The sequence below is a fragment of the Seriola aureovittata genome, chromosome 13, assembly GCF_021018895.1.
Source record: "Seriola aureovittata isolate HTS-2021-v1 ecotype China chromosome 13, ASM2101889v1, whole genome shotgun sequence".
NCBI classification, from domain to species: domain Eukaryota; kingdom Metazoa; phylum Chordata; class Actinopteri; order Carangiformes; family Carangidae; genus Seriola; species Seriola aureovittata.
Genome location: NC_079376.1, coordinates 26238546 through 26263247, shown reverse-complemented (window position 1 = coordinate 26263247; position 24702 = coordinate 26238546). Strand labels below are relative to the sequence as shown.

General features: G+C 38.2%; 1 protein-coding gene across 15 annotated transcripts in view; it reads left to right on the top strand.

Moving 5' to 3' along the window:
* nrxn3a (neurexin 3a) overlaps nucleotides 1-21309 on the top strand; it is a 239751-nt gene extending 218442 nt beyond the window's left edge. For 6 of the 15 annotated variants that reach the window (XM_056393150.1, XM_056393149.1, XM_056393148.1 and 3 more), the window contains 3 exons: nucleotides 880-1187; nucleotides 6152-6242; nucleotides 19218-21309. In XM_056393150.1, the coding sequence (XP_056249125.1) occupies nucleotides 880-1187; nucleotides 6152-6242; nucleotides 19218-19522 (704 nt within the window). In that variant the 3' untranslated portion in view covers nucleotides 19523-21309. Of the gene's footprint in view, nucleotides 1-879; nucleotides 1188-6151; nucleotides 6243-15551; nucleotides 16079-18583; nucleotides 18724-19217 lie in introns of those variants that run through there. The other 9 variants (XM_056393155.1, XM_056393143.1, XM_056393154.1 and 6 more) reach the window with 7 other exon arrangements.
* The last annotated feature ends 3393 nt before the right edge of the window (nucleotides 21310-24702 follow it).

Here is a 24702-nt window from a genome sequence, read left to right as displayed (position 1 = left end):
TAAGTACTTTATACATGGTTCTGATGATGTTTCTTAAAAAATAAAAAAATTCTGCCTCTTTCACATGAACTCGTAGCCGTACAGGTCAAACCCAGAGTTAACTGAGCCAGTCGATAACCTGCTTTAGGTTATCCAGGATGGTCAGTGTTAGGTTCAGATAAACCAGATAACTAAAAGTTATCATTGGTATGTTAAACTTGCTTCGTAGTGCAGGCCTCAGGCCTCAGGTGATCTTTTGCCTGTAAAATAATCAAGGTAAAACAGTGAACATGTCTGCACTCTGACATCTCTCAGATCATCTTGCCGCCTACAGATGGCTGCAGATATTTAAACAGACATGAAGAATTGTCCGTATGCATTTATAGATCAATGTATACTAAATATTATTTTGTACGTGTATTTGAATATGCCTACTGATTGTTTAACTGAAATTATTTTTAAAAATGTTTAGCATTATTCCGTTATTAAGTTTGATCTTGTTGATAAAATGACCAAATTGGCAGCAAAGTGAAGCTGAAACAGAAAGAGACTACTATAAGACCCAGTTTCCACCAAAATACCAACAACTCACCGCCTCACTTGAACTAACCTCCTGTTTGAGCCATTCCTTGCACTCTGTGCACTGATCACTAAGGGTGTTTGTGAAGACTCTGAGTCATCCAGGTCATATTTATCCAAGAGAAGTTGAATCAGTAATTTCAACTTCCCTCAAATCACCTTTCTTGGACTGGCCATTAAAGTGTGACACATCAGCAAAGAGAATTTCAACTGCTGAAGCACTGCTTGTTCTGGTTGTTGCTCCACCATGAAAATAAGGCCCTTAGTTTTGTTTTAAATTACTTTCTGTTGAAACATCATACATCTGAATGTCTCCTGTAGGACGGCAGCTGACAATTTTCAACACTCAAGCAACAGTGGCAATTGGCGGTAGTGATCGTGGGCGGCCCTTTCAGGGTCAGCTGTCTGGCCTTTACTATAATGGCCTGAAGGTGTTGAACATGGCTGCTGATGGCAACCCTAACATCAAGATTAACGGCAGTGTGAGGTTGGTAGGTGACGTGCCCAGTGTGGCAGGCTCAGCCAGGACCACAGCCATGTCACCAGAGATGTCCACAACCTTCATTGAGACTACAACCATGATGTCCACCACTACCACGCGGAAACACAGATCCTCTTCAACGGTACAGGTATTGGTAGACTTTGATAATAAGTATACCCACAGGGAATTAATCATATGACAGAAGACATACTCAGAAAACCCAAAGTAACTCAAAGGTAAAACATGTAACACCCTGCATGCAGGTTATTGTTGATCAATCAGCAGCAGATCAACCATGTGTGCAGTCAGTTGATCAGAACAGATGCGTGTGGGCACAACATTACATCCCCTCACATCCCAACTTCTTTTGTTTTGTAAATGGTCAACCACACGTCAGTACACTATGATACCTTGTGATGTACTGTCCTGCTGTGATCAGAGAAGTCCAACCTCGTCAAAGCCTCATTCATACCAGTGTAATTTGTTATGACAGCCAAGCATTTTGTTTGATAACCAGTTTCAGTTTAGTTCATAGACAGCCATGTTTGTGTTTTGTTGCATTTACATGAATTATTTTAGTATCAAATATACAACTTGCAACACAATAAAATGATAAGCAGGGAAAAACCTTAAAAGGGAGGTTCACAAAAGTAGCAGGGCTGATTGTGTTCCTTCTTCCTGTACACCAAATGAAGTTAAATAGACATTCGGGCTGGTATCTGGGGCATAGAGTGGAATCTCTATAGCCTTTTGAGTAATGGTCTGATGGGCTCAGGAGTGACTTTATTTATTATTTAGTGTTTACTAATTGCTCTCAGGATTGTACTGGATATATTTGAATTGTGGTAATAGCTAGTGCAAAGTGAACTTCTGCTGTTTCACATTAAAAGCTTTCCAAAGCAAACTAGACTGAGGCTTTTATAGTTAGGCAGCTGTACTAAACATATGCTTTGGTAGAATTGCTATTCTTCAAATTTTCTTTGTCATGCATTACCTTTTACTTATCAGGTTTGTTGGCAAAAAACAATCTTAACTCAAGGTTGTTAACGCAAGTGTTTTTCAGCCACAGTCTTGGTCATAAAGACTACAGTGTACAGGGAACACACTTACATAAAGTATTACCTCAGCTTGAACTCTAACCTCCACATCAAAACTCCTATTTAACAGAAGACAACATGCTGTCATTCAGGAGGAGGATAGGGGGAGGGAGGTGCAGCAGGTCTGAGGTCAGTGGACAGTGTTCATTTTGGTAATGAAATCTATGATGAAAATTATTTAATGATGAGCTTGAAGACTAAGACTTAATAAAACAGAAACCTTTGAAAACAGGAACTAAAACGTGTACTACACTACAACATGTTTTAATCAATACTTCCTGAATGCACTGGAGCTGCAGTAATTCTAGGTTAGCAGGAACAACTGTCTGACTAGAATGAACTCACTTTAGATTAGAGAGTGAGGTTCTGTTCAAACAAACTGGATTTACTCAGGTGAGTCAGTTAGTACTACTGCAGAGCACAGGGACGGTGACACCTTTCGGAGACACTTAAAGGATACCTGCCCACACACCTGCCTCCTGTGTTTCAAGGTAATTTCCCAGTGCCCTCCCCTCCCTTTGTAGTCTCTCCCATGAAACTCTGGTAATTTTCATAGCCCTCAACCTTCATTATAAATATGTAGCATGCATGCATTCTATCCCCTAATTCCTTATTAATAAAAATCACACTACTATTATGGCAATTGAAAAAGGAAAGTTTGTTGCTTGCACAATTGGAAAGTAAAAAAAAAAACTTTTACGTAAATAGCAAAGTATATGCAGAACATGTATTTGATACAATGTGTGGAACCAATTTACAGGAAATAAGTGTAATATTGTTCTGTGAAAACGAGTATTTGTTTATCTTTCATGGATTTGTATGACTTGGTTGAAACTGGAGTGACTGAACACTGGGAAAGAAGTCAGAAGTCATTGACCAGGAGTCAGTGGATGACCAGAAAAAGCTCAAGCAGGACATTGATATCTGACACCAGAGACTATCTTTACAGAGAGACGGATGATACCTTCCGCACATATATGTTGTAGGATAGCTAGAAGAATAACAAGATTTATAAGAATCAGAGTCAGTGTTGCTTGTTTAGCTCTGTGCAGAATGTGCTGTCTGTCTTATTAACACTCTATGCATCTTTAAGAATAACAACTTTCCACCTCAACCACATGGGAGCAGCCTCAATTGGTCGTCACCCAAGGAGCTTTTTGGGGGCCAGGCGACCCATGTGACCTGTAGTCCAATGCCGTCAGGAATGGCCTGAGGATTCTGCAGTAGCAGAGGCAACAGATCTCAAGAACTCAAAATCACAGCACTCTGTATCAAATACCCTTAAAAGCTGTACAACTATGTCAAAACACAGTAACAACACAATTTTCCATAACAAAAAATGAAGTTTGCAAAAGTCATATGGAAACCCAGCTTTAGAGTCTCTCGGCTCCTGTATCGGTGCTCCTGCTGCTTCTCTAAACTGAATCTACTGCAGGTAATACACTGACCACAGATAAGTACCTCGCACAACCCCGTGTCTAATAACCTGATCCTATCACTTTAAGCCTTGGGAAATATTTGACCATCAAGATATTGAAGGTTCTGTAAATTAGATTTTAAGCAATAATACAAGGACAAACAACTATTTTCTATAACGCGATATAATGGAGTAATGGCATCCTGAGTGCAAGATGGCACAGTGTAGTATCCATGTAGTACGCAGCTTTCAGGTGAAAGAGACCTTCCAGAATTTCCTCCACTGAACAAACCAGCTTTTTGTCTGAAAGGCCCCAGACAAAGAAAGAGACAAGACCAGAGCACAGGTGGACTGGACATAAGGACTCAAATCCTGGTTGGCCATTGGATCGTCAAAACATCCATTAAGTTTTTAAAGTCTTTACCTGCTCCAGCAGTGTCATTTGTGCACCCTGTCCTAGTCGATTAGTCCTAGGCTCAATTTCAATCCCAGTCCGACCATGGAGCCAATACTGGTCTGGCTTTACTGGGAGGAGAATCCTACAAGCTGCTACAGGGTCCGGCTTGGCTCAGAGTAGGTTTCTCTTCTCCTCCATGTGTCAGTAATTTGATGGTTCATAATGTTACATAATGTTATATTTTCAGTAGTGATCAGCTACAGTAGACATATTAACATTAACTAACTTGCTGTCACTGTTATTATGAATTTGTTTGGTAAATGTTGCTATCGCTAGCTGACTAACTGTAAGCATTGCTGTGGAACATATAACGACAATGCTAGCATGGGGCTAATGCTTGTGGTTAGATTGTTTTTGTTGGCTGTCATGTTCACAGGGAAACTTTATTCAGTTAAGCTTCTTGTTATGTGTTCAGTGGACAATCTTGCTGGGCTCTGTAACACCTTGACTGAGAACTTGAAGGAAGGGGTAGGGGTGGGGGGGTTTACACTGAATGGAGGCCGGGGGTGTGGCCAACCAAACATTTGTTTTGGTCTGAGATGCTGGTAGTCTAGAGCAACATCTAGTGGCACTGACGATGGTTTACAGAACCTTTAAAAGCCTTCTTACAACATGTGATGAACATGTACTACTGTAAAACTGGATCCAATTAGGCTCTGGAAAAGTGGATCACCTGATGAACTGGGTTATTACCTGCCAATCATCATCTTAAATGTTCCTTCTAAGGTTTTGGAAAAGGTTGTGGCTATGCAACTGATGAACTACCTAAAAATGACTAATTACCTGCAGCCATTACAATTCAGGTTCAAACTGAAATCTTCCACTGAGACTGGGAATTCTTTCCTTTTGGAATAAATGTAAACATACAAAGGTAATTTGGTGAGTTCAGCCTTCTATAATCTGAAAGAAAAGAAATTGATTAAAAATAACTGTGTTTTCTCTCTTTTTAAAGTGTAAAACGGGAGTCCCACAGGCATCACATAGAACCAGTACTTTTTAATCTGTACATTAATAAACTTGCTGCATCATGTCAAGGAGCTGCTCATTAAATTTACACGGATGACACAGCTATTACAGTTACAGACAAGTTGTCAATACACCTGGAAGCTTTAGCTCATTGACTTGTGTTTCACAGTTCATGTCAAAAATGTGTTTCTTCTGGAAGACAGCCCATATCTACTGAATTAGATGTTAAGACCACTGTCCCACTGTTACTAGCTTACAAGATTTTCAGTTGTACTACAAAAATATTTGACAAAAAGCCAGTAAGATAACACCATTGTCACAACCCAAGAAACCTGAACATGGCAAGTTTTGAAGACTATTGATAGAATTGCAAATGCAAATCTTATCTGCAAATCTTCATATGGCCAGGCCCTCGTGTTCTCTGTGACATGGTGTGACCATTACTGGACCTTTAGATCGACTAGGAATACCTCTTTCTAATCTTTAATGCATCTCTTCTTACAACACAGCTGACATATGGTTTACACTGCCTACAGAGAGCCAGACCAAAATTATCAACATTTTAAAATCAAAATGAAAGCTTTTTTAAAAACCATCAATCATGAAGTCATACGTATATAGGCTATATGTGTATGTGTCTGTATGTGCATGCCAGCAAGTCTTTATCAGGTCAACCACATAGTTTAACTGTCTGTAAACATCTTATTTTAAAGGCCCTTCTAGGGACAGGCATTTTAAATTAGCAGTCAATATAAATACTGTGATGCAGTACATTGGTTAATTGATGTGCAGTTCTCTCAGTTATAGTGCATCTGCCTGCATGAAATAAAACATCTAATAAATAAATGCAAATATGACCCATGGTCAGTTCCATGGTCAAGTTCCTATTTAGGTCACGTGATAATAACTGAGCCAAAACTGAGTCAAACTTGTATCAACTGATGGACACAGGGTAGGGACATGAAAAACCAAAAACAAGTGAACCTTGAGTTAAGATCTTTTTGTCAAACAATTTTTTCCAAAGTGAGAGTTTAACGTTCATGCTCACCTTCTAACTTGTTTTGTACATTTTCCCTTGTCTTTTTGTGTCCTCTTTGTTTTTGCTGGTGGCTCTTTATGTTTGGGTATCTTTGCTGTGGCTGTGACCTCTGATGACCAACGTTCTGCCCATGAAGCATACGGCAGATGACATTGTGTCATCCGCAGAGTGTTCGAGTGATGACGAAGACCTGGAGGAGTGTGAAACTAGCCATGCAGGTGGGCTAGGTTAGTTTGCATTTGCTTGCTTTCTTTGTGCTTTCATTCATCTGCACCAGAGGATAAAGACATCCTCAAAGCATCACACCCCCATGAATGGACAAAGTGTAACTTCATGAAACAGCCAATGTAGCAACAGTAAGCAAAACTAAACATCACCCAATCCAGGGGAAGCTGGATTGTTCAGGATTCAATTCAAATTGAAAAACGATTGACCTGCATCAACTATGCAGAAAGTTAATTTAATAAGTTACTAGTTGACAACAGTAACACCGAAGGCAATTCATATCATGAGCTACACTTGCTCATGGGGTCTTCCACAGTGGTTAACATGGTCAACATACAGATTCTGTCTGCTGAGAAGAATAATGAGGGTTTTACATGTCATCACAAATGTGCAAAATCTGTATGATGGTGAGCCATGTTCTCTGCACTGATGCTGCAAAATGTGTCACATGGTGTTTGAGTCCACTGCTCCTGCCATTCACTGCTCTACAAGTTTTCATTTTGAAATAATACATTTTGCCAGTTTCTGTTCTTAAAGTTTGTTTTCAGCATTCAGAGATTGTGCTGTCTAGACCACATTGGTATATTTTACTTTTTTTTTCATTTGTGTTTTTCCATAGAGGCGTACGTTGGTACATTTAATAGAGAACAGATATCATTGAATTTCTGTGTACAAGCTTTTTTTTGGGTCATACTTTTGCTTTTAGGTGTACATGTTATTCTGTCTTTTTTGTATCTAAATATAAAAGAAATTCTAAAAATGTTTAAGCATTGTTATAATAACTTAGAGAGTCAGTTTGAAAGAATTTGGGAATGTCCATATCATTTTTAGAACAGCAAACAGCCTTGTCGTCACTTTCATACTAAATAATGGACAATTTTTTCAGAGCATAGTTTCTATAGCCTATTATTTGATTTTATTACATTATAGCCTTTAAAAAATAGTGTTTATTTGAACTATGATGCCCACAGAGAAAGCTTTATCTGAATAGACTACCTTTTAAAGTGCTTCTGATGGGTGTAAATAACATTTCAGTCTCTCTGTCATTATGACAAATTACTATTTAAAAGTTAAGGACACTTACTCAGAATATAATAACATTACGCTAATACATTTTCAGAAAAGATTTTTTCTAAGCCCTATTCATCATAGACTTTTAGCTCAAGAATATCCTGCATCTGAAACAGTGTTGCTGCAAATAAAAAGCTAGATTAATGAATGAGTAGCACTCTGTGACATTTCAGGGATCATTTGCTTAATTAAAATCAAATTATTTTTTTAAGTGAGGAGCTGGTAGTCTAATTCTTAATGGTAATATGAATCAATGACTGGTGGGGATTTAGTGCTGTTCTGTTGACCACCAGTAGGATCTCCAGTAGGATCTTTACGGTCATTCCCAGTTTTTTTCAACGAGTGTGAAAGGTTGTGGTGTAAATGGGTTTAAGTTGTGCTGTCAGGCCTGATTTTCATGGGGATTTGTGAAGAAAGACGACAGGGCCCCAGTCATCAAATCATGTGTTTACACAGAAATTCACACCATTCTAACACTTACATCACTTTGACGATGACAGCGGCATGCTTTGATTTTAAATTTCCTTTGTTCTTTTGAGGAGTCAATGCTATTTCCTGTTTTGGTTTATATTTTCTGGATTTTATTTAAGACATAATTCCCGTCTATTCGCCAATTATCCAAAAACACATTTTTTTGTTTTGGCCTCATCATGTGTGGCGTGATTTTTTGGTGGGCGATAATTGTCTCCACATATATTCTGGACCACGTGGCTTTGTACCATGCAGCTTTTGATAAAAGACATCTCTTTTTTTTCAAAGTAAATAAAAAGGCAAAAAAAAATTTCTTGCCATTGACTTTTTTTGTCATGAAAGTTCTTTATGTAACTGATGGCAGATGTAATTGAAAACTATGTTCAGTCTTCCAGCGCCTTTCCTTCCCAACCAACTTTCCTAATAATATACTGCATTTGAACATTTTAGTGTGGATGGCATCAAAAGATTTTTTCTTGCCACAAATTCTTGTTTTTTTTCCATTTTACATACAAACTCTTGTATTTTCCACTTTGCTGAATCATGGTACCAATCACTGGTGCTATGATTCAGCAAACTCTTCAACTCATTCTCTTTAGTGTCACCTTTGATCATGTCTCTGCATGCATTTTGATTGACTCCATGCTCCCCCATTTCGGCTGACTTGGTTGCTTTGTCTGCACATGTTTCAGTTGGAAATCTTTTTGGCGGTCGTAGCGTCATCGAATGTCGTCTATCTTACCCCACACTGTCTTTATTTTGTCAGTGTGGCTGTTTGTATGTTTGGTTTGTCTGGAGACGTTATCAAGTGATTCTGTTCTCTGTTGTAATTCTGTGTTCTCCTTACCTTTCTACTCATTTCATAAGATGGCAAATTAGAAGAGTTCTTAAACAGTTACTACTGTAAACTATAGATATTTGATCAACAATTACAAAGGTTCTATTATTATAATTTTTTCTTGGAGACCATATATTCTAATTCACACAATATGATTTCAGTACAAAACAACCCATGGCCAATAATAACCAACACAGTTCTTTGCTGCTAATTCCCAGGTTCATTTCTTTAACCGGTCAGTTACTAAAAACTCATACAACCATATTTAATACTGTTTTAAATTAGATTATTGTCTAGCCAAGCGCTTTCAGACTCACTTCAGCAATTTCTTGTTCAAAACGTATTCCTTTCGTTCACATTATATATCAGAAACCAGTTCACTGGAAAAGCACAATCACAATTCATTGTCCGGTTGTTTTCATAAAAAATGAAATGCTAAAAGCTGTATGGAAACTTCTCCATCCTCAAAAGTGCACATCGTAGTCGTCATCTGGTAAAGTGTGAAACACACTCCTTTTTTAACTTCATGTAGACAGTAAACACAGCAAAAGCTGCAGGGGACCCACAGGTGGTACAAAAAAGTGAAGACATTAATTCTGAGGCGCTCACCTCAGAATTACTGGGATGGGGTCCGTGGGGCTGAATGAAGATCAGATCCTGCCCAGTGATATATATATATTTTCTTTGGACTCTCCGCTTGACATTGAAAAAAAATGTAATACCTTCACCCAAGAGCACAAAGCAATATATTTACAGCACGAGAAACAGAACAAAGAAGTGAAAATACAGACACTAATTGGTAGTTAGTAGGGAAGCTTCGATCACGTTTTTTGGCACTGATACCGATCATCTATGAGTCAGATACCAATCATTTTTGTGTTTTGTTATAACAGCAGTTACTATCATTACAGACTGAAAAAAACTATTAAACCTCTTCAATAGGCCAAACAGTGCAAATAGTCTGATAAATAAAATAAATATGCCTCAGAACATGGCTGTGGCCATGTGTGTATTTGATTTCTCTCATTCATTTTCAAAAAGACACTTTATAAACGTTCCACGCGACCGTTTTGGCGGCCTGTTGGTGGGAGGCAGGGCTACACTACACAGCACACAGTGCTTCTCTCAGCTGCAGACACCACACTAACCACAGGTGATCGGTGACTAGAAGCATTAATGCCGATGTAGTGATCACTTATTTTTAATGAAAATTGGCCAATAATGATCGGCAACCAATCAATCGGGGCATCCCTACTAATTAGTCATTTTTAGAGTTGTTAAATAAACAGTTTTACCATGAACATATATCAGCTATGTGGTAGTTGAAGAACTTAAGCACCACGATACTTAATCTGATGATGTGTAGCCCTAATTAAACAAATAACATGAGGCCAAGTTGTATGAGCTAGCGTATTGAACAACTGTTCCAATAAGAGCACCTTTGAGCACCAGCATGGGACATTGGTGGAGAAAATTAAAGGGGGTGCAGTTTTGTTAAGAGGAAATATTTCTGACTGATTTATGTGACTCTTTGTTAGAAACAATCAATATAATTGTCTTTTAGACCAAAGATTCCAAAATTAACACAAAGGTTTAAAACAATCATCGTTAGGTCCCAGGACCAACACCCTGGACAGTAATCATGACTCACAGTGTGCAGAAAGTTATATAAGATGGACCTGTCAATCAGGAGGCTGAATCAAACTACCAGAACTGGACATTATCACATCTGTCTTTAATTTGTTTGTTTTTTTGTGACCCTGAAGCATTGCAGTGTTGCATTGCAGCTTCCAGGGCCTTTATCTTTTAGAAAATCTTCAACTACATCTTCATACAAAACTAGTTACACGTGACATTGTTCTTTAGAATCTGTGAAAAGTCTTAAAAGTTTTATATTGTTGTGGTGTGAAAGAAATGAATAATAACTATAAAGTTTCATTTCCTGGGCTAGACCATACCTGCTCACTGTGTATGCTGCTGTTTGACAGAGCAGATATTTTATTTCTTAGCTGCAAATTTGTGGATGAATTCATCTCTAAATTTAAAATGGATTTTCCATAGCATCATCACACTGCCTGTTTGACATAATTTAAATAATAAGGCTGCATTATTCTAAGTCAAACAACCAGGCAGGTAACAACCAAGAAAATATCACACCTTTGTTATTAGTAAATGGTTAAATTCACTACTCATAAACATAAGACCTAGGACCACAAGTGTCTGCTTGTTTATTAAGCAGAGTGAATGAATAGCCTACTTCAAATTGTATCTGTTTTAATAAAAAAAAGAAAAAGAAAAAGAAAAAAAGTTAAAAAAAAAAAAAAATTAAATGAATACAAATTTTAAGAATTGATCAGATAAATGACAATGTGAAGACAGACACCATCTCAAAGGCTCCAATTTCTATGGTCAATTTTGTATTTTCAATAGTCTCCATAGCCTTTGTCCAGAATGGTTTTAAAGATGTAAAATCATGAGGGTAGTTTTCCACAGGGATATGGATCATCCAGTGCAAGAGGGAAAATAGATACTTCAGGTCTTGATGTATCAACTAACAATATGAAATAATGTCAAAAGGGGCACTGGTAATGATGAGCCTACAGAGAGTCATCACTCGAATCTGCAGTCTCCATGGCAGCATTGTCAGTGAATTACTGTGATCATCAGGTGAGTTGATATGTGATGGCATCACCTTTTACACACACCAGGTTTAACATAATTTCTCAGCAGGGCAGCACAATGTTTTCTGCTGCAGTGAAGGTTGATGCACGAGTCAAGCAGCTCACATGTATATGGGGAGAGCCAGTAGTATGGTTCCGAAGTCACACTAAACCTCTTCTGTATTAAACCACAACACAATTTTCCCCTAAGCTTAACCAAGTGCTGAGAGACTAGACCTAAACAAAGACCGACTCTGGATTTAAACCCTGGTTCCTGGTTTGACAGTCATCCAGGCCAACCACCACCTGTAGACTCTACCTGTAGACTCCACTGCCGTTAGTAAATGTAGTGGTTCATTCATTCATTCAAAGAAAGACACTAAAGGGGAGCGTTAAACTCCAGAGCGAATTGTGAGTGAGAATGTTGTTTTGGTGGAAACTGGGTTTTTGATGTTGCACTAAGGTTAGGTTTCTCAGAACTATCTGTGTCTGGAGAAAACTAAATGCACACAACATTATTTTCTTCTATTGTCATTATAGTGATAAACCCACAGAAACACCTCCACTTTTCTTCTGCATACGGCTGCAGATGTCTGTGTGTTCACCTCATGGTTGTCTGTCTTCATGTGATAAGATTCACTATCAATGATGATTGATCTACCATCAAAATAGAAAATGAACCACACAAAATCACACACACTGGCTGTGTGTTTTGGCCGAGAGAGATGAGCAGACTATGTATAGACTGGTCAGACAAACAGCAGCAGCTGTCAAGCAACAACTCCTCCAACCTGAACATCCGCAGGTCGTTTTTTTCAACCCCTCTGATACGACCCAGCAGTGTCTCCTGAAATAGCATCCCTATAGGCGGCATGCCTGCAAGACCTTGGTTGTCATGGTTACCTTACTAAAAACATGGACTGTAGCAAGAGCGGTATACTGATCACCCCCATGGTTACTTATAATAACGGTAGAGCTTGCTTAGGTTTAGGAAAAGATGGTGGTTTGGGTTGAAATAATTACTTCCTCAACATTAGATGATGTTTGCTGTCATGGTTACAATAATAACAATGTGGTTATATATTCATTTTTATCCATCCACCGCAACCTCCTCCTGATGTGGAATTTAGGGACTTTAAGCAGCAACAGTTGAGGGGACGCTACGGTGGGATGTGATTACGTAAATTCTGCGTCAACACTTCCAACCATTGCAGCTAAACTTTCTACTACAGGAGAAAGACTAGTTTACCTGTGATACGTAAAGGAGTTAGTAGGTAATTTTATGTTTTTGTCATATTTGACTCTGTCATTTGGTTTATATGCAATTATACCATCAGTAGTTTTATGGATTATGATTATATTTGTTAAAGATACATGGTGATTTGACTGATTGTTCCAGTTTATTCATAGACATGTAGCACACACTATTGTTAACCTCCATCCTCCCCTTCCAGCCCACAACCTCACTGTGCTGTGTGTTGATGAAACCATGACGCTGTCCGTGGTGCTGAAGTAACAAACTCCTCATCTTATATTAAATTGTCTCTAAAGCAAATATCAAGACCTCTCAGCTCATTTTAAGAGGCAGATTGTAGCAATGTTTAGAGTGATCTTGGTTTCCTGAAGAAATAAAGTAATATGAACATAATAGTCGACAAAGTCCCCACAAGCTGAGCAGCATCAGTATAATAATAATCAACCCACATCAATCACATCATTTAATTAGCCAGTTGAGCTGAATGTAAAACTGGCCCTGGTGTCCCAGCCAATATGTTTACCCCGCTGAAGATCACATAGATGCTATTTGCCAACAACATGGTTCCACAATGATTAATACATTCAAATCATTAACAATTAATAATTCTTAAATTATTAAGAAGGCACCACCATAAGAAAATAATAACATAATAATAGCATATGATTTACCATTGCAAAAGTTAAGAGATGAAAATATAAAGCTGCTAAAGTTGGAATTTTATAAAAAATATGGGGTTGTTTTACTTGTGGGACATTGTTAAAACCCTTCAAGTCAAAAGGGGTTTCATTGAATCTATAACACTTATGCTTGTTTTAAATCACAGTTGGTATCAGACCCTTTTGGCAGTAATAACAAATCAGACACCATTTTTTTCAATATGCCATATGTTCTTAATACAATTCCTGCCCACAAGTAACCACTGGTCTCCATTCATTTTTACTTGAGCATAGTCAGACATGTGCCATCTTATGAAATTCCTCTCCGATTATATACATTTACCTACATGGGGAAAGCATGTAGGTAGCATTAGACAAAATAATGAATTATATGTCAAAAGGCATTGTGGAGGTAAAGCTGGTATCCATAATATCACTCAGTCAGTGAATGTTTAGTATCTCTCTAAATTGGAAGTAATGGTAAAACATACTAAAACTTCACCTATGAGAGCTTCTGCTGTAATAATGGTTTACTGTTGTTCTGATGAACATTTGTGAAGTGCAGATATTTACTACTGCCAGAGAACAACATGGAGCCTGTTTTGATGTATCTACTGTATATGTGAGCACAGCTTAAACCACAGTTCAATACTGATTCACTGTGTTGAATCAGTGAGGTTTTATTGTTGGTATGTTGTCAGGGAGCGATCTTCCTCTAGTGGTAAATTGCATGACGAGCCCCTTCAGATTTCACATTAAATGTGAGCATGAAAACACCCTTTGACCCACTACAGTAATAAACTGCTACTGAGAAATATTGTTCAGCTGGTCATAACCTGTCAGTTCAAATCTGTCGACAGTGCCTATAACTGAGACACTATCTAATCTAACATATCTAATTTCATTGGTTGGAACAAGTTTTGTTTTGGGAGGTTATAATCAGCTGTGATCACCTCCCCCCAACTACCACACCTCCCCCCACCACACAGGGCCACAACATATACACGATGTGTTATGGATATCAGCTTTAAGCTTGTCTTTGACTCTTAATCATACCTATATGAACTTCATCCCACATTATACTACATGACACAATATTATTAATATATGTTTTGTGTTTTTATTTTTGTTCCTGCTATTAATTAAACTTGAGCTGTGTCCCAATTGCATACTACACAAAAATTTGAATTTGAGTTTTTTGTGGGTTTAGGGGTGAAAATTGACAAAGTATATGTGTGATGATAACAGATACGACTGTGTCAAGAGACACAGAGAACTGGCCGTAACTTTACAAAGTTGCAGTTTGACTGATGTCTGTCTGCATGCATGTCGTATCAAATTGTTTCTTGCTAGGGCAAAGTTTAACATGACCTGTTACATGATTGGTTTATAGTAAGGGATTGGGACACAGTGTCTGTCTCAGATTTTTCTAACATGAATCAGTTTTACCTGCCCTCAGTTTGCTGTGTTGTTTCTTTTCTACTTTCCCTAAATGCAACTTACTTTAAGCATGCATCAACATCCTGCAGTACAACTAAAACAAAACCAAAAATTAATAATAATAACCCATTCTCAGCCAGTACCATCTCTCTCCGATGTGGACCCAGACTGCTGGGCCAGTTCATGTTTAAAGACTAACATTACAGACAGATTTATCATCAAGAAACACATGAGAGAGGAGCCCGTCTTCCAGTCGAGCGCCTCTCTCAACAGTGTCTGTTTTCTATTGTGTGCATCTGGTTGTAGTGTGTGCAAAAATTTAAATGGCTTTGTTCTTTCATCTCAACATATATCATTTGGTAGTTTTAACTGGTCATATTTTTTGCATTTATCCAATTGATCACTGGCATTTTGGTTCTGATTATGGTTTTTGGCTTATTCCGTATGTTTGGTTTGGTTTTTTTGTCAATCGGATAATATTTAAAACACAGTGTGAAATATTTTTTGATATAATTTGACTTTTTGTGATTTGGAACTACTTCAGTGACTAACTTGTGTGTTGTATTTCCTACAGTGCTGAATAAAAAAAGTAAAAGATCAAAACAACACCTGCACAATCAACTCAACCACCTGCATTTTGTAAACATATAAACAAGCCCACAAATTAGTAGGTGAAGCAGTTCCAGATCCCCTTCTCAGATATCTTCCATTTTTACAGACATTTTTTTTAATATCTTGACAAAATAAATTATTTTTGCTGAATGATATTTTGATTGTAAGAAAAAAAAAACAAATGAGTTGCATGGCTAAGAAGTTGCAGTTTAGGGTTTGTCAGACTTGTCAGTGTTAGATTTCTTCTGTTCTTTTCTGTAGATGGGCATTGCTCATTGTTTGTATATCCCCACCCTTCCTTACAGCCAAAAGCTCTAATGCCGCCCGACCGCTTCGTACTGCCTTTACATGGACATGGCAACTGACTTACACTGTCACCCTCATCACCCTCATTTCCTATGTAGTGTTTTCATAGGTCCCACCCCTTCTTCACCTTCTCCCTTGTCTTTAGAGATATTAAACTAGTCATCCATCCATTCTACACTAAAGAACAAATGATAATTTAAGCAAAAACTGTAACATAAATAGATTTTAGATAATACTGAAGTCTATTGCAATGAAAAAAAAATGTAGATACACATTTTTTGTAAAAGCAAATTATTTACCAGGAAAAAGCAAAACATAAAAAAACAGAATTATGGTGTTTATTTTTTATGTGGTGTGGATGTATGTGTTGTTGCCTCCCTGTACCGTCATCTTTTAAGATAGAACACACTCTACAATGGAGAAAAATGACATTTAACGGTACCAAATGGCTATCCAACATTCTTACACAATTTTTCCTTTGTAAATTCTTCTCTTCATGCCTAAATCATGTGGGCAATTTGTTGATGTAAGTTTCAATATATTGTATTATATGTATGTTTTCATTGTCTCTGAATTGTTGTTTTTAAAGATGCGGTTTGTAAAATGTGAGGAGTGGAACATCTCAAAATGTATTCTCTCCATGTAAATCTCACACTAAAAGAAAATCCGCTAATGAACATAGGTGTTACATGTAGCAACTTTAGCAAGTTCACATCACTGAATGAATATATTCATAAATAAAATAGAGGCTCTATATGAAGACAAACTGCTACATGTACTACCTCAAATAAATACAGACTGAATCAGAGCCAATGTGAGCTGACACACATCTGTGTGAGGTAGCACTTTTCTAATATTTCAAACTGCATCTTTGATCAACCTGTGACATTGACAACTAAACCTTTATATTGTTTGAAAATATAGAATAAAATAGCCTTTGTTGAGCTACAGAGTTGTGTGCCTGTGAATGTTGATGTTTGTGGTAATTTGTCAGTCACAGAGTCTTTTTGTATTGATTGATATACAGTGTGGAATGTGCATCAGAGACTCAGTGTGCAAATGTTTTGGCAGTGGATATGTTTCATGTCAATGGTAATTTGAATGTTCACTCCTGTGATACCTGCTTGAGAGCACATCCATGAGGAGGAACAATGCTGATCTCACCTTATAGCGAGTTGTTCCACCCTCCATTCAGAATCTACAGAGACTGAAGAGGTGCATGTAGGTAAATTAACATCATACAGTGTCACAGACAACTTGCAACATGTTTTTATGAAAAAAAACAATGAACCTTGTTTTCTTTCCTATTTTTGATAAACATGGTAAATAATTCTCAAACTATTAGTAATGTACATTTTACATTACGTGTGTGAGGTCCTACACCTAAGTGCTGACTAGTATGACGATTGTTATTTGTTAGGAATTATTAACCATGTATGTGCAATTCAGGCTTCCACACTGTTACTTCCCCATTAGACAGGGATTTGCTTCCACACTAGTAGTGTGTGACAAATCCTGCTTCAGATTGTAGGTGAGCACAGAGGGACTTTTCACTGCAACCAGAAGGATTTGAAAACAGCTCCAGTGTTAAACTGTCAACATCCATCATCCTGCACAGTGAATGTCAAATAACAGAAAGAAGCAAGAATGACAAAAACACATTTCTGAGTTTAAAAACAAGAGAAATGTGCTGCTCTGTAGTCACATTGATGAACTTTGTCATGTTTATGGAGCAGAAATAAACACATTCCTACAAACACTGGATGAAAGAATATGTTACACAATATTTCACAAGGGGTGAGCATTCACTGACTTTGCTATGCCATTGACTTAAAGTTATAGTTAAACAGGTTTTTCTTGGTGACAGAGCTGCTCTTACAATAGACTTGTTGTATTTTGTTGAATTAAAACAACAATGAAGAAAAAATGACAAAAACAAATAAAAAAGAAGAAAGAAAAAACAAAGGAGGTTCTCAATGCCATCAGAATTGTGATGATAGTGTAATCAAACTAACATGACCAGTTATTAGTTATCTTAATAATCTGTACTTGGCATTCAGCATGTTGAAATCAACAACTAGGAAAGTTTGCATGAACAGACAAATTGATGAAACTGATATGCACAAATTTGTTGCTAATGAATTTGAGGTCATGATGTGCAATTATTTTCTAATATTTAGCTTTCACAGGTGGTTTGCACATGACAATAAAGACTGAGGACTTTATCATATAAAAATTGGCTTGGTTATTGTAACAAAACTTTTTCTAGAGTGAGCATCCAATTTTATATCAATCCTGATTCACCAAATCTTTCTCTTGAGTACTAATGGATTGTGATTTACATCTGATCCAATTTTTACAAACTGGTCGGTTGTCTCCCCTCACTGGAACTTGACTTCAACATTGACCTGCAGAACAGCTCTACAGCTGAGAAATGTTTGTAGAACTATAATTACAATGTTCTGGAGTGCTGTAAAAAAACAAGAGGTTTAAGATGATCTGAGCCACTGAGCAGCGACACTGTCAGTCCCTCATTTCAGTCATGATGAAAATCTGTGTTGGTCTGTCTGGACTAAAACATTTTATTTGATCTAAATTAATGTTACTGCATGTGCTTTTAGATGAGACTTTTTCTTAAACTTATATTTTCTTATTCAATAAAAGTGAGAAATGAAAAGAATAACAATGACTACAGTATCTTTTGACTGTACGTTTTCATCAGTAGTAGCATGTATAGTTTATTTGTTTACATTTGAGGACTGAAGATTTGTTTCCTTTAAATGTTTCTTAAATGATATTGAGAATGAACTAGAACCTTGAATTTAAAGGAAACTTTGATCTTTCTGGCTCATCCTTGCACACCTCTTAAACCTTTTGAGAAATATGTCAATGTTCTTTCAAATTGCTTATTTAAAGCTCTTAAACTGATATGCCAAGTTTCTTGCAATGGATTTGGATTTAGCCATTGCCTGTGTTGTTTATTTTATAAAACTCCAAGGCTGCCCTCTAACCTGTCTGTCTCCAACCCCAGGAGCTGAGTTAGTCATCCCAGTACTTGAGGATCCATTAGCGCACCCCTCTGTAGCTCCTTGTACACCTTTCATCCCCACTCCCTCAACCCACCACCCACTCCTCACCATTACTGAGACCACCAAAGAGTCCCTGTCCAAGGCCACTGAGGCGGGGGTACCTTGCTTGTCGGACCGAGGCAGCGATGATTGTGATGATGATGGCTTGGTGATATCGGGGTATGGCTCTGGGGAAGCATTCAAGTCTAACCTGCCCTCTACTGATGATGAAGATTTTTACACGACCTTATCCTTGGTAACAGATAAGACCTTGTCCACGTCTGGCTTTGAAGGTGGCTACAAAGCTCACACGCCCAAGACTTTTAGACTTAACAAACCAGTCTCCAGACGCAGTAGGACTACCACTACCGCTATACTACTAACTGCCGACCAGAGCCGCACCACCGCCACCTCTGCCTCCACCGCAACCCTCCACAATGCTCCGGCCCAAACAGCCGGCTGGCAAAATGAATAACCGCGAGCTAAAACCCCAGCCCGACCTAGTGTTGCTTCCATTGCCCACATCCTTTGAGGTAGACAGCACCAAGCCGAGGGGCCCATTAATAACCTCCCCAATGTTCCATAATATACCCACAGCACTCCCCACAGAGCCGGGCGTCAGGCGAGTTCCAGGGCCCTCGGAAGTGGTCCGTGAATCTAGCAGCACCACCGGGATGGTCATCGGAATAGTGGCGGCCGCTGCCCTGTGCATCCTCATCCTTCTGTATGCCATGTATAAGTACAGGAACAGGGATGAAGGCTCCTACCAGGTGGACGAGAGCAGGAACTACATAACCAACTCAGCTGTGCAGAGCAATGGCGCTGTGATGAAGGAGAAACAGCAGAGCTTGAAAGGCAGCAACAAGAAACAGAAAAACAAGGATAAGGAGTATTATGTGTGACTGTGAGACTTTTGTCAACACAAGAGAATGAAGAGAGAAAGCACTAATCACTTATGAGTTTCCTCGTGAGGAGCTATGACAAATGATGGTATAACATGGAACTTGAATAATCTTATACTGTGCTGAGTAGTTGAACTGATGATATGTACTGTAATATAAAGCACACTTACTATTGTAAGCATAATGGCAAGGCTAAATAGCAACTTTAGAGATCTTACTCTTCTATCTGGTGAGAGACATTATCAGTATAGAATTATTTCACAGCTACACCATTTTCCTAAGTGACTTTTAGAGCGAAGTGATCCTTGGCATTAACAAAACAATTTTGTTAGAATTGTTAATTACAAAAGGTCCATAATCTTCTACATTTTCAGCATGTAAACAACATGTAGTGCTTAATGAGGGGTCAAGCACATGAACACCGTCAAAGTAAAAAAGGATGCTGTATCAGAATATGACAAATTTTATGGTTTATACATTATACAAGTGTGGTGTCTTATTTTTGCTTTAAGCAAAAGAAAAAAAATGACTAAAAGAACATCAAGAAAAAAAAAAAACTTTTCTGTGTATAAAATGAATCCAAGGAAGCAAATTGTGCGGTGGGCAGAAATCATAGACTCTGTTCACTCTGGCATCTGATTTATCACAGTGATTCTCATTATCTGATACTATGTGGAAGAAGTGGCCCGATCTCTAGGTCAGAAGGACAGAAGCAGACTGTAAGATTCATGCCATTCTAATTCTACAGTGAAATATGAAGGGTAAAAGTCCAGTATACAGTCTTGTCTAAATGCCAAAACAGCTCTTCATCACCAGATCAGACGTTAGCCCTGCTCTTCACTTTGAACCCTTCAAAATGTTAACCATGGAAAATGATCTCTTAAAGAAACGGTGCACAGCCAGTGGTGGTTTTATCTTTTTGCTAAATCGTATGTTGGTTCATTGCATATCGTACTCTTTTTCTATGGTGTCAGGAGGAAGACAAATGCAGTACTACAACACTGTTAACAAATGTGTATACAAAATAAATCAAATGTTGAAAGTGTGAATTCTATCTGCTGTCACAATCAGCTGTGTCAAAAAACAAGAAATTTGTTTACATATTTTATTACACACTAGCTGTTGTACTTTGTAGGTAGGAAATTGTACATATCCATGACAGTTGTAATTTTTTAGTACCTCTATTGTACAGACTGAACATATGGTTTATCAGCGTATTTGACATGATGAAATCTATTAACTGTTAATTTACATTGAGAAGGACTTTAATCAGAATGTGGAGAATCATATTGATATTCATAAAGAATAAAAATGTATTGTTAGCCTAGAGATCTAACCAGAGATGTTTCTAAAGTTGCATGAATATTTAACTACTTGCAGTTGTCCAACAAATACAAGGTGCCCATCCTTCTGTATCATGGCTTTCTTGTTCTGGGTTACACTAGTGTTATTTCTTTTTGAAAGAAAATAAATTCAGACTTGTGACAAGAAAGACAAACAGGCTTATGGGTGGGGCTTTACAGTCACAGAAACACAAGCTAAAATGGTGTTTTTGACTGGTCACCTCAAATCATAGTCTTGTTACTTCTTTATCATTAGTTAACATCTTGTTTTGACATTATTTTACTGTCCCGTTATGTTGCCATTTTCTGCCATTGTCATTTAATGATGTGGAGGTGCAGTCTTTCTCTTGACTGGAATTCACATTTTTGTGTTACAATTGTTACTTTTCGCAACCTTTTTTCATCAGTTTGATAACAAATAAAATATTCTTTTTTTCTCTGAAATTACACTGTAGTCCTTGGGTAAATCCAATTCTGCAGTCCCTCGTGGCAATACTATAACATGTTGACGTTTGCCCCGATTCTCAGCATGGAACCATCTCAACGCAGCAGGAGAGAGAAAATCAAGCAGCTGTCAAGCCCTTGGAAAACATTTAAATATAAAGCAATGATCAGAATTCAGCTGAATTCCTTCATCAGGGCTGTGTGTGTGGTACCACTGACTGCAACATGAGCAAGCAACCCCACAAACGTCATTAGATTGTGTCTCAAATGTTGTTATATTCTGGTTCTGGTGCATGTAACTACATGATATCATTAGTTTGCAGCCAGAAACCAGAAGATTGTGTCTTTGTGTGGAACCCAAGAGCACATGTTGGATGAAGCTGCTGCTACTCTACTGGATTTGGTCAATGTGTCATCTATCAGATGTTAAGTGGGGTAGAGATGTTCTAACTACACATGAGAGGGGGGCTGCACGATTGTTTCTTGTAAAGTGTCCCTATATATGCAACGTTGTGTCAGACTCTAGGACAGGTGATCTGTGTCAAGCCTGAAAACTGAACATACAGATCATTTATACATATTCCTACTTTCCATTTAGATTATGTTGTGCAGTTATGCAGCTTGTTAGGACAATACCATGCAATACCATGCTTACTGATACGAATGGTGAAACTAAAACAAATAGTTCTTTTGTTTATTTACTTATACTCACCTAAAGAGACCTATTCATTTAACAGCGGGTCAATATGACGATGTACACATCTCACAGAGGCCACAATGAAACTAGAATTGTGATCATCATTCCAAAGCAGGAGGAATTTCTACTTCTCAAAACTTGCTCTTTTACACCTCAGAGACAAAACTGCAATTCTCATTTAGGCCTCATTTTAATTAGTATTTTGTCTGATATGTGTCTCATATTTTTCTCCTAAAATTCACGAGGAGAAATAGATGAGACACGACAGTTAGCAAAAGGAGTCATGCTTGAGACTACCCTGCTGAAATCGACTAAAACATATTTGTCTAATTTTTAATCAAAGTATGTCAAACACTTTCTAAATGTGATTTTATGAATAAGATACATTGTGCTACTCATTAGGTGATTATGTTTTCCATATACTTTGACTAGAAATTAGACTCATATTTAGTAACATTTTGAGTTTTGCATTGTATGTGGCTTCCTGTTGGTTTGCAGTGTTAATCCAAATTGTACCTGTAACAAACTGACAAATTACAATCGAGTAGCCTGCTGTGTAACAAGAGGTTACCATTTGTCAGACAGCAAAAGCTGGTCCGCTGTATTCATCATTTAGAAAATATGAACTATAAATGCACCTGTTCTGAGTAAGAGTGTTTTTACAACAGTGTAACAGTGTTTAGCAGAGCAGCACAACAATGCACAACATTCAACAACTTACAGTTACAACTTTTTTGACCATGGTCATCTCAACAAATGTCCATCTCTGTAATGTGCCACCTTCAGATATATTATATTATCTGTAGTCCTCATGCAGCTTGTTTTTACTAATGATTTCTGACCTTAGTTTGTCAGCCGGTGTCCATCCATCAACGGCATTGCAGTACATGATGTAAGCTGCAAGAATAAAAGGAAACACACATTACAAATGAATTCTTACATACAGTAACAGCATTGTGCCCAATGGAAACTAGTTATATAATTTTAACCAGGGAAACAGTCAATGTCCAGTTATTTTAACTTTCTATTTTGGTGTTGTCGGGCAGCTGTGTTTTCTGACCACTACATGATGCTGATGACACAACTCTTAACACACATATTTTCCTGGTAAAACTCCTGTTGGATTACATTGTCTGTGAGCTTAATTTCCAAAATGTGGTAAAACTGCAGAGTCTAAGCAACAAGGTTACAAGGAATTAACTGTCTTGCCACTACATTGCTCCCTTTTGAGGCTTTTGCTTGTCTATTTGGGGGTTTGCAGTGAGTGTTGGTAATGCTTCTTAAAATTATGGTTTGTGTATTGCAGTTGTGTGATTGATCTGAAATGTTTATTTGCAAAATATTCAGTTTCAGTGAAGCTTTGAATTAAGTTGACAGCTGCAGGAAATTAGTCCAACTGAATATTTGTGCCAAATTTGAAGGGATTCCCTCGAGGTATTACTGAGAAATCAATTTGACAAGAATGGGACAGATAGATGGACGGACAGATGGTCAAGTAGGAAACATAATGCCTAGGGCCCTGGCTATCACCGGCAAGGAGGCATAAAAACATGATTTTTTATCAAGAAAATAAATGTTCTGGGGGTCACGTGATGGCGAGCTAGAGGACAGACGTCTGAGCAGCAGCTCCATATCCATTGATTAAAAAATTGATTTTTAAGTGTCCATAATCAAAAATAACAACGCGAACTATCTACTAACTGTCTTAGGGACGGACTATACATGCATAGTAGGAAAAAGTCGGCAGGTAGAAGACAACCTGGTGCGATTACAACAAGAGCTAGCAGTCAGGCTAAAGCTAAGCTATCCGTCATGTCTGAACGAGAGGAAGGTGCTCAACGGGAATATAGCTCAGCCAAAATAATGGCAGCCATTAACCAGGGCAACAAAGAAATAACCAGTAAGATTGACGATTTGAACTCAACTATAAGAACTTTGCAACAGAAAACAACACTTATCGAGAGAAAACAAGAGGACATGGAGGGCGGCCTCAACAGGCTCGACGGCGACATGGACACCCTGTCAAGACGCCTCGCTCAAACGGAGCAAACTGTTCAGGACTTGAGAGCTAAGGTAGACGATATGGAGAACCGCTCCAGGAGATGCAACCTTCGCCTGACAGGACTACCAGAAGGATGTGAAGGAGGCTCCCTTACTAAATATGTGGAGAAAATACTGCAAAATATCCTGGGAGCTGACACCTTTCCCAACGGAGTGGAGCTGCAGCGGGCACACAGATCATTGATGTCAAGGCCGAAGCCCAGTCAACCACCGCGGGCGATAATTATGCAATTCCTCCGGTACCAGGATAAGGAGCGAGCTCTAACAGCGGCGCGACGACTGGGCACACTACGCTATGAAAACAACACCATCCGACTCTACCCGGATTACTCGTTTGAGCTTCAGCAGAAACGACGCAGGTTTGACGAGACGAAGAAAATCCTGCGGGAGAAAAGAGTGGAATATCGCTTGGTTTACCCCGCTCGCCTATTGATGAAACATGCGGGTAAAGATTTAATCTACACGGACCCAGGCGAAGCCCTTAAATTCGCCGAAAGCCTATCCACAACACGCTGAACACAGTACTACCTGGCGGGGAGTCATTTTCATAATTTACCCATTATTTGTCAAAAACTTTTTCTGGACTGTAACATGCAGGCTCTCTCTGGAGAACGAGGACATTGACTCTGGCGCCA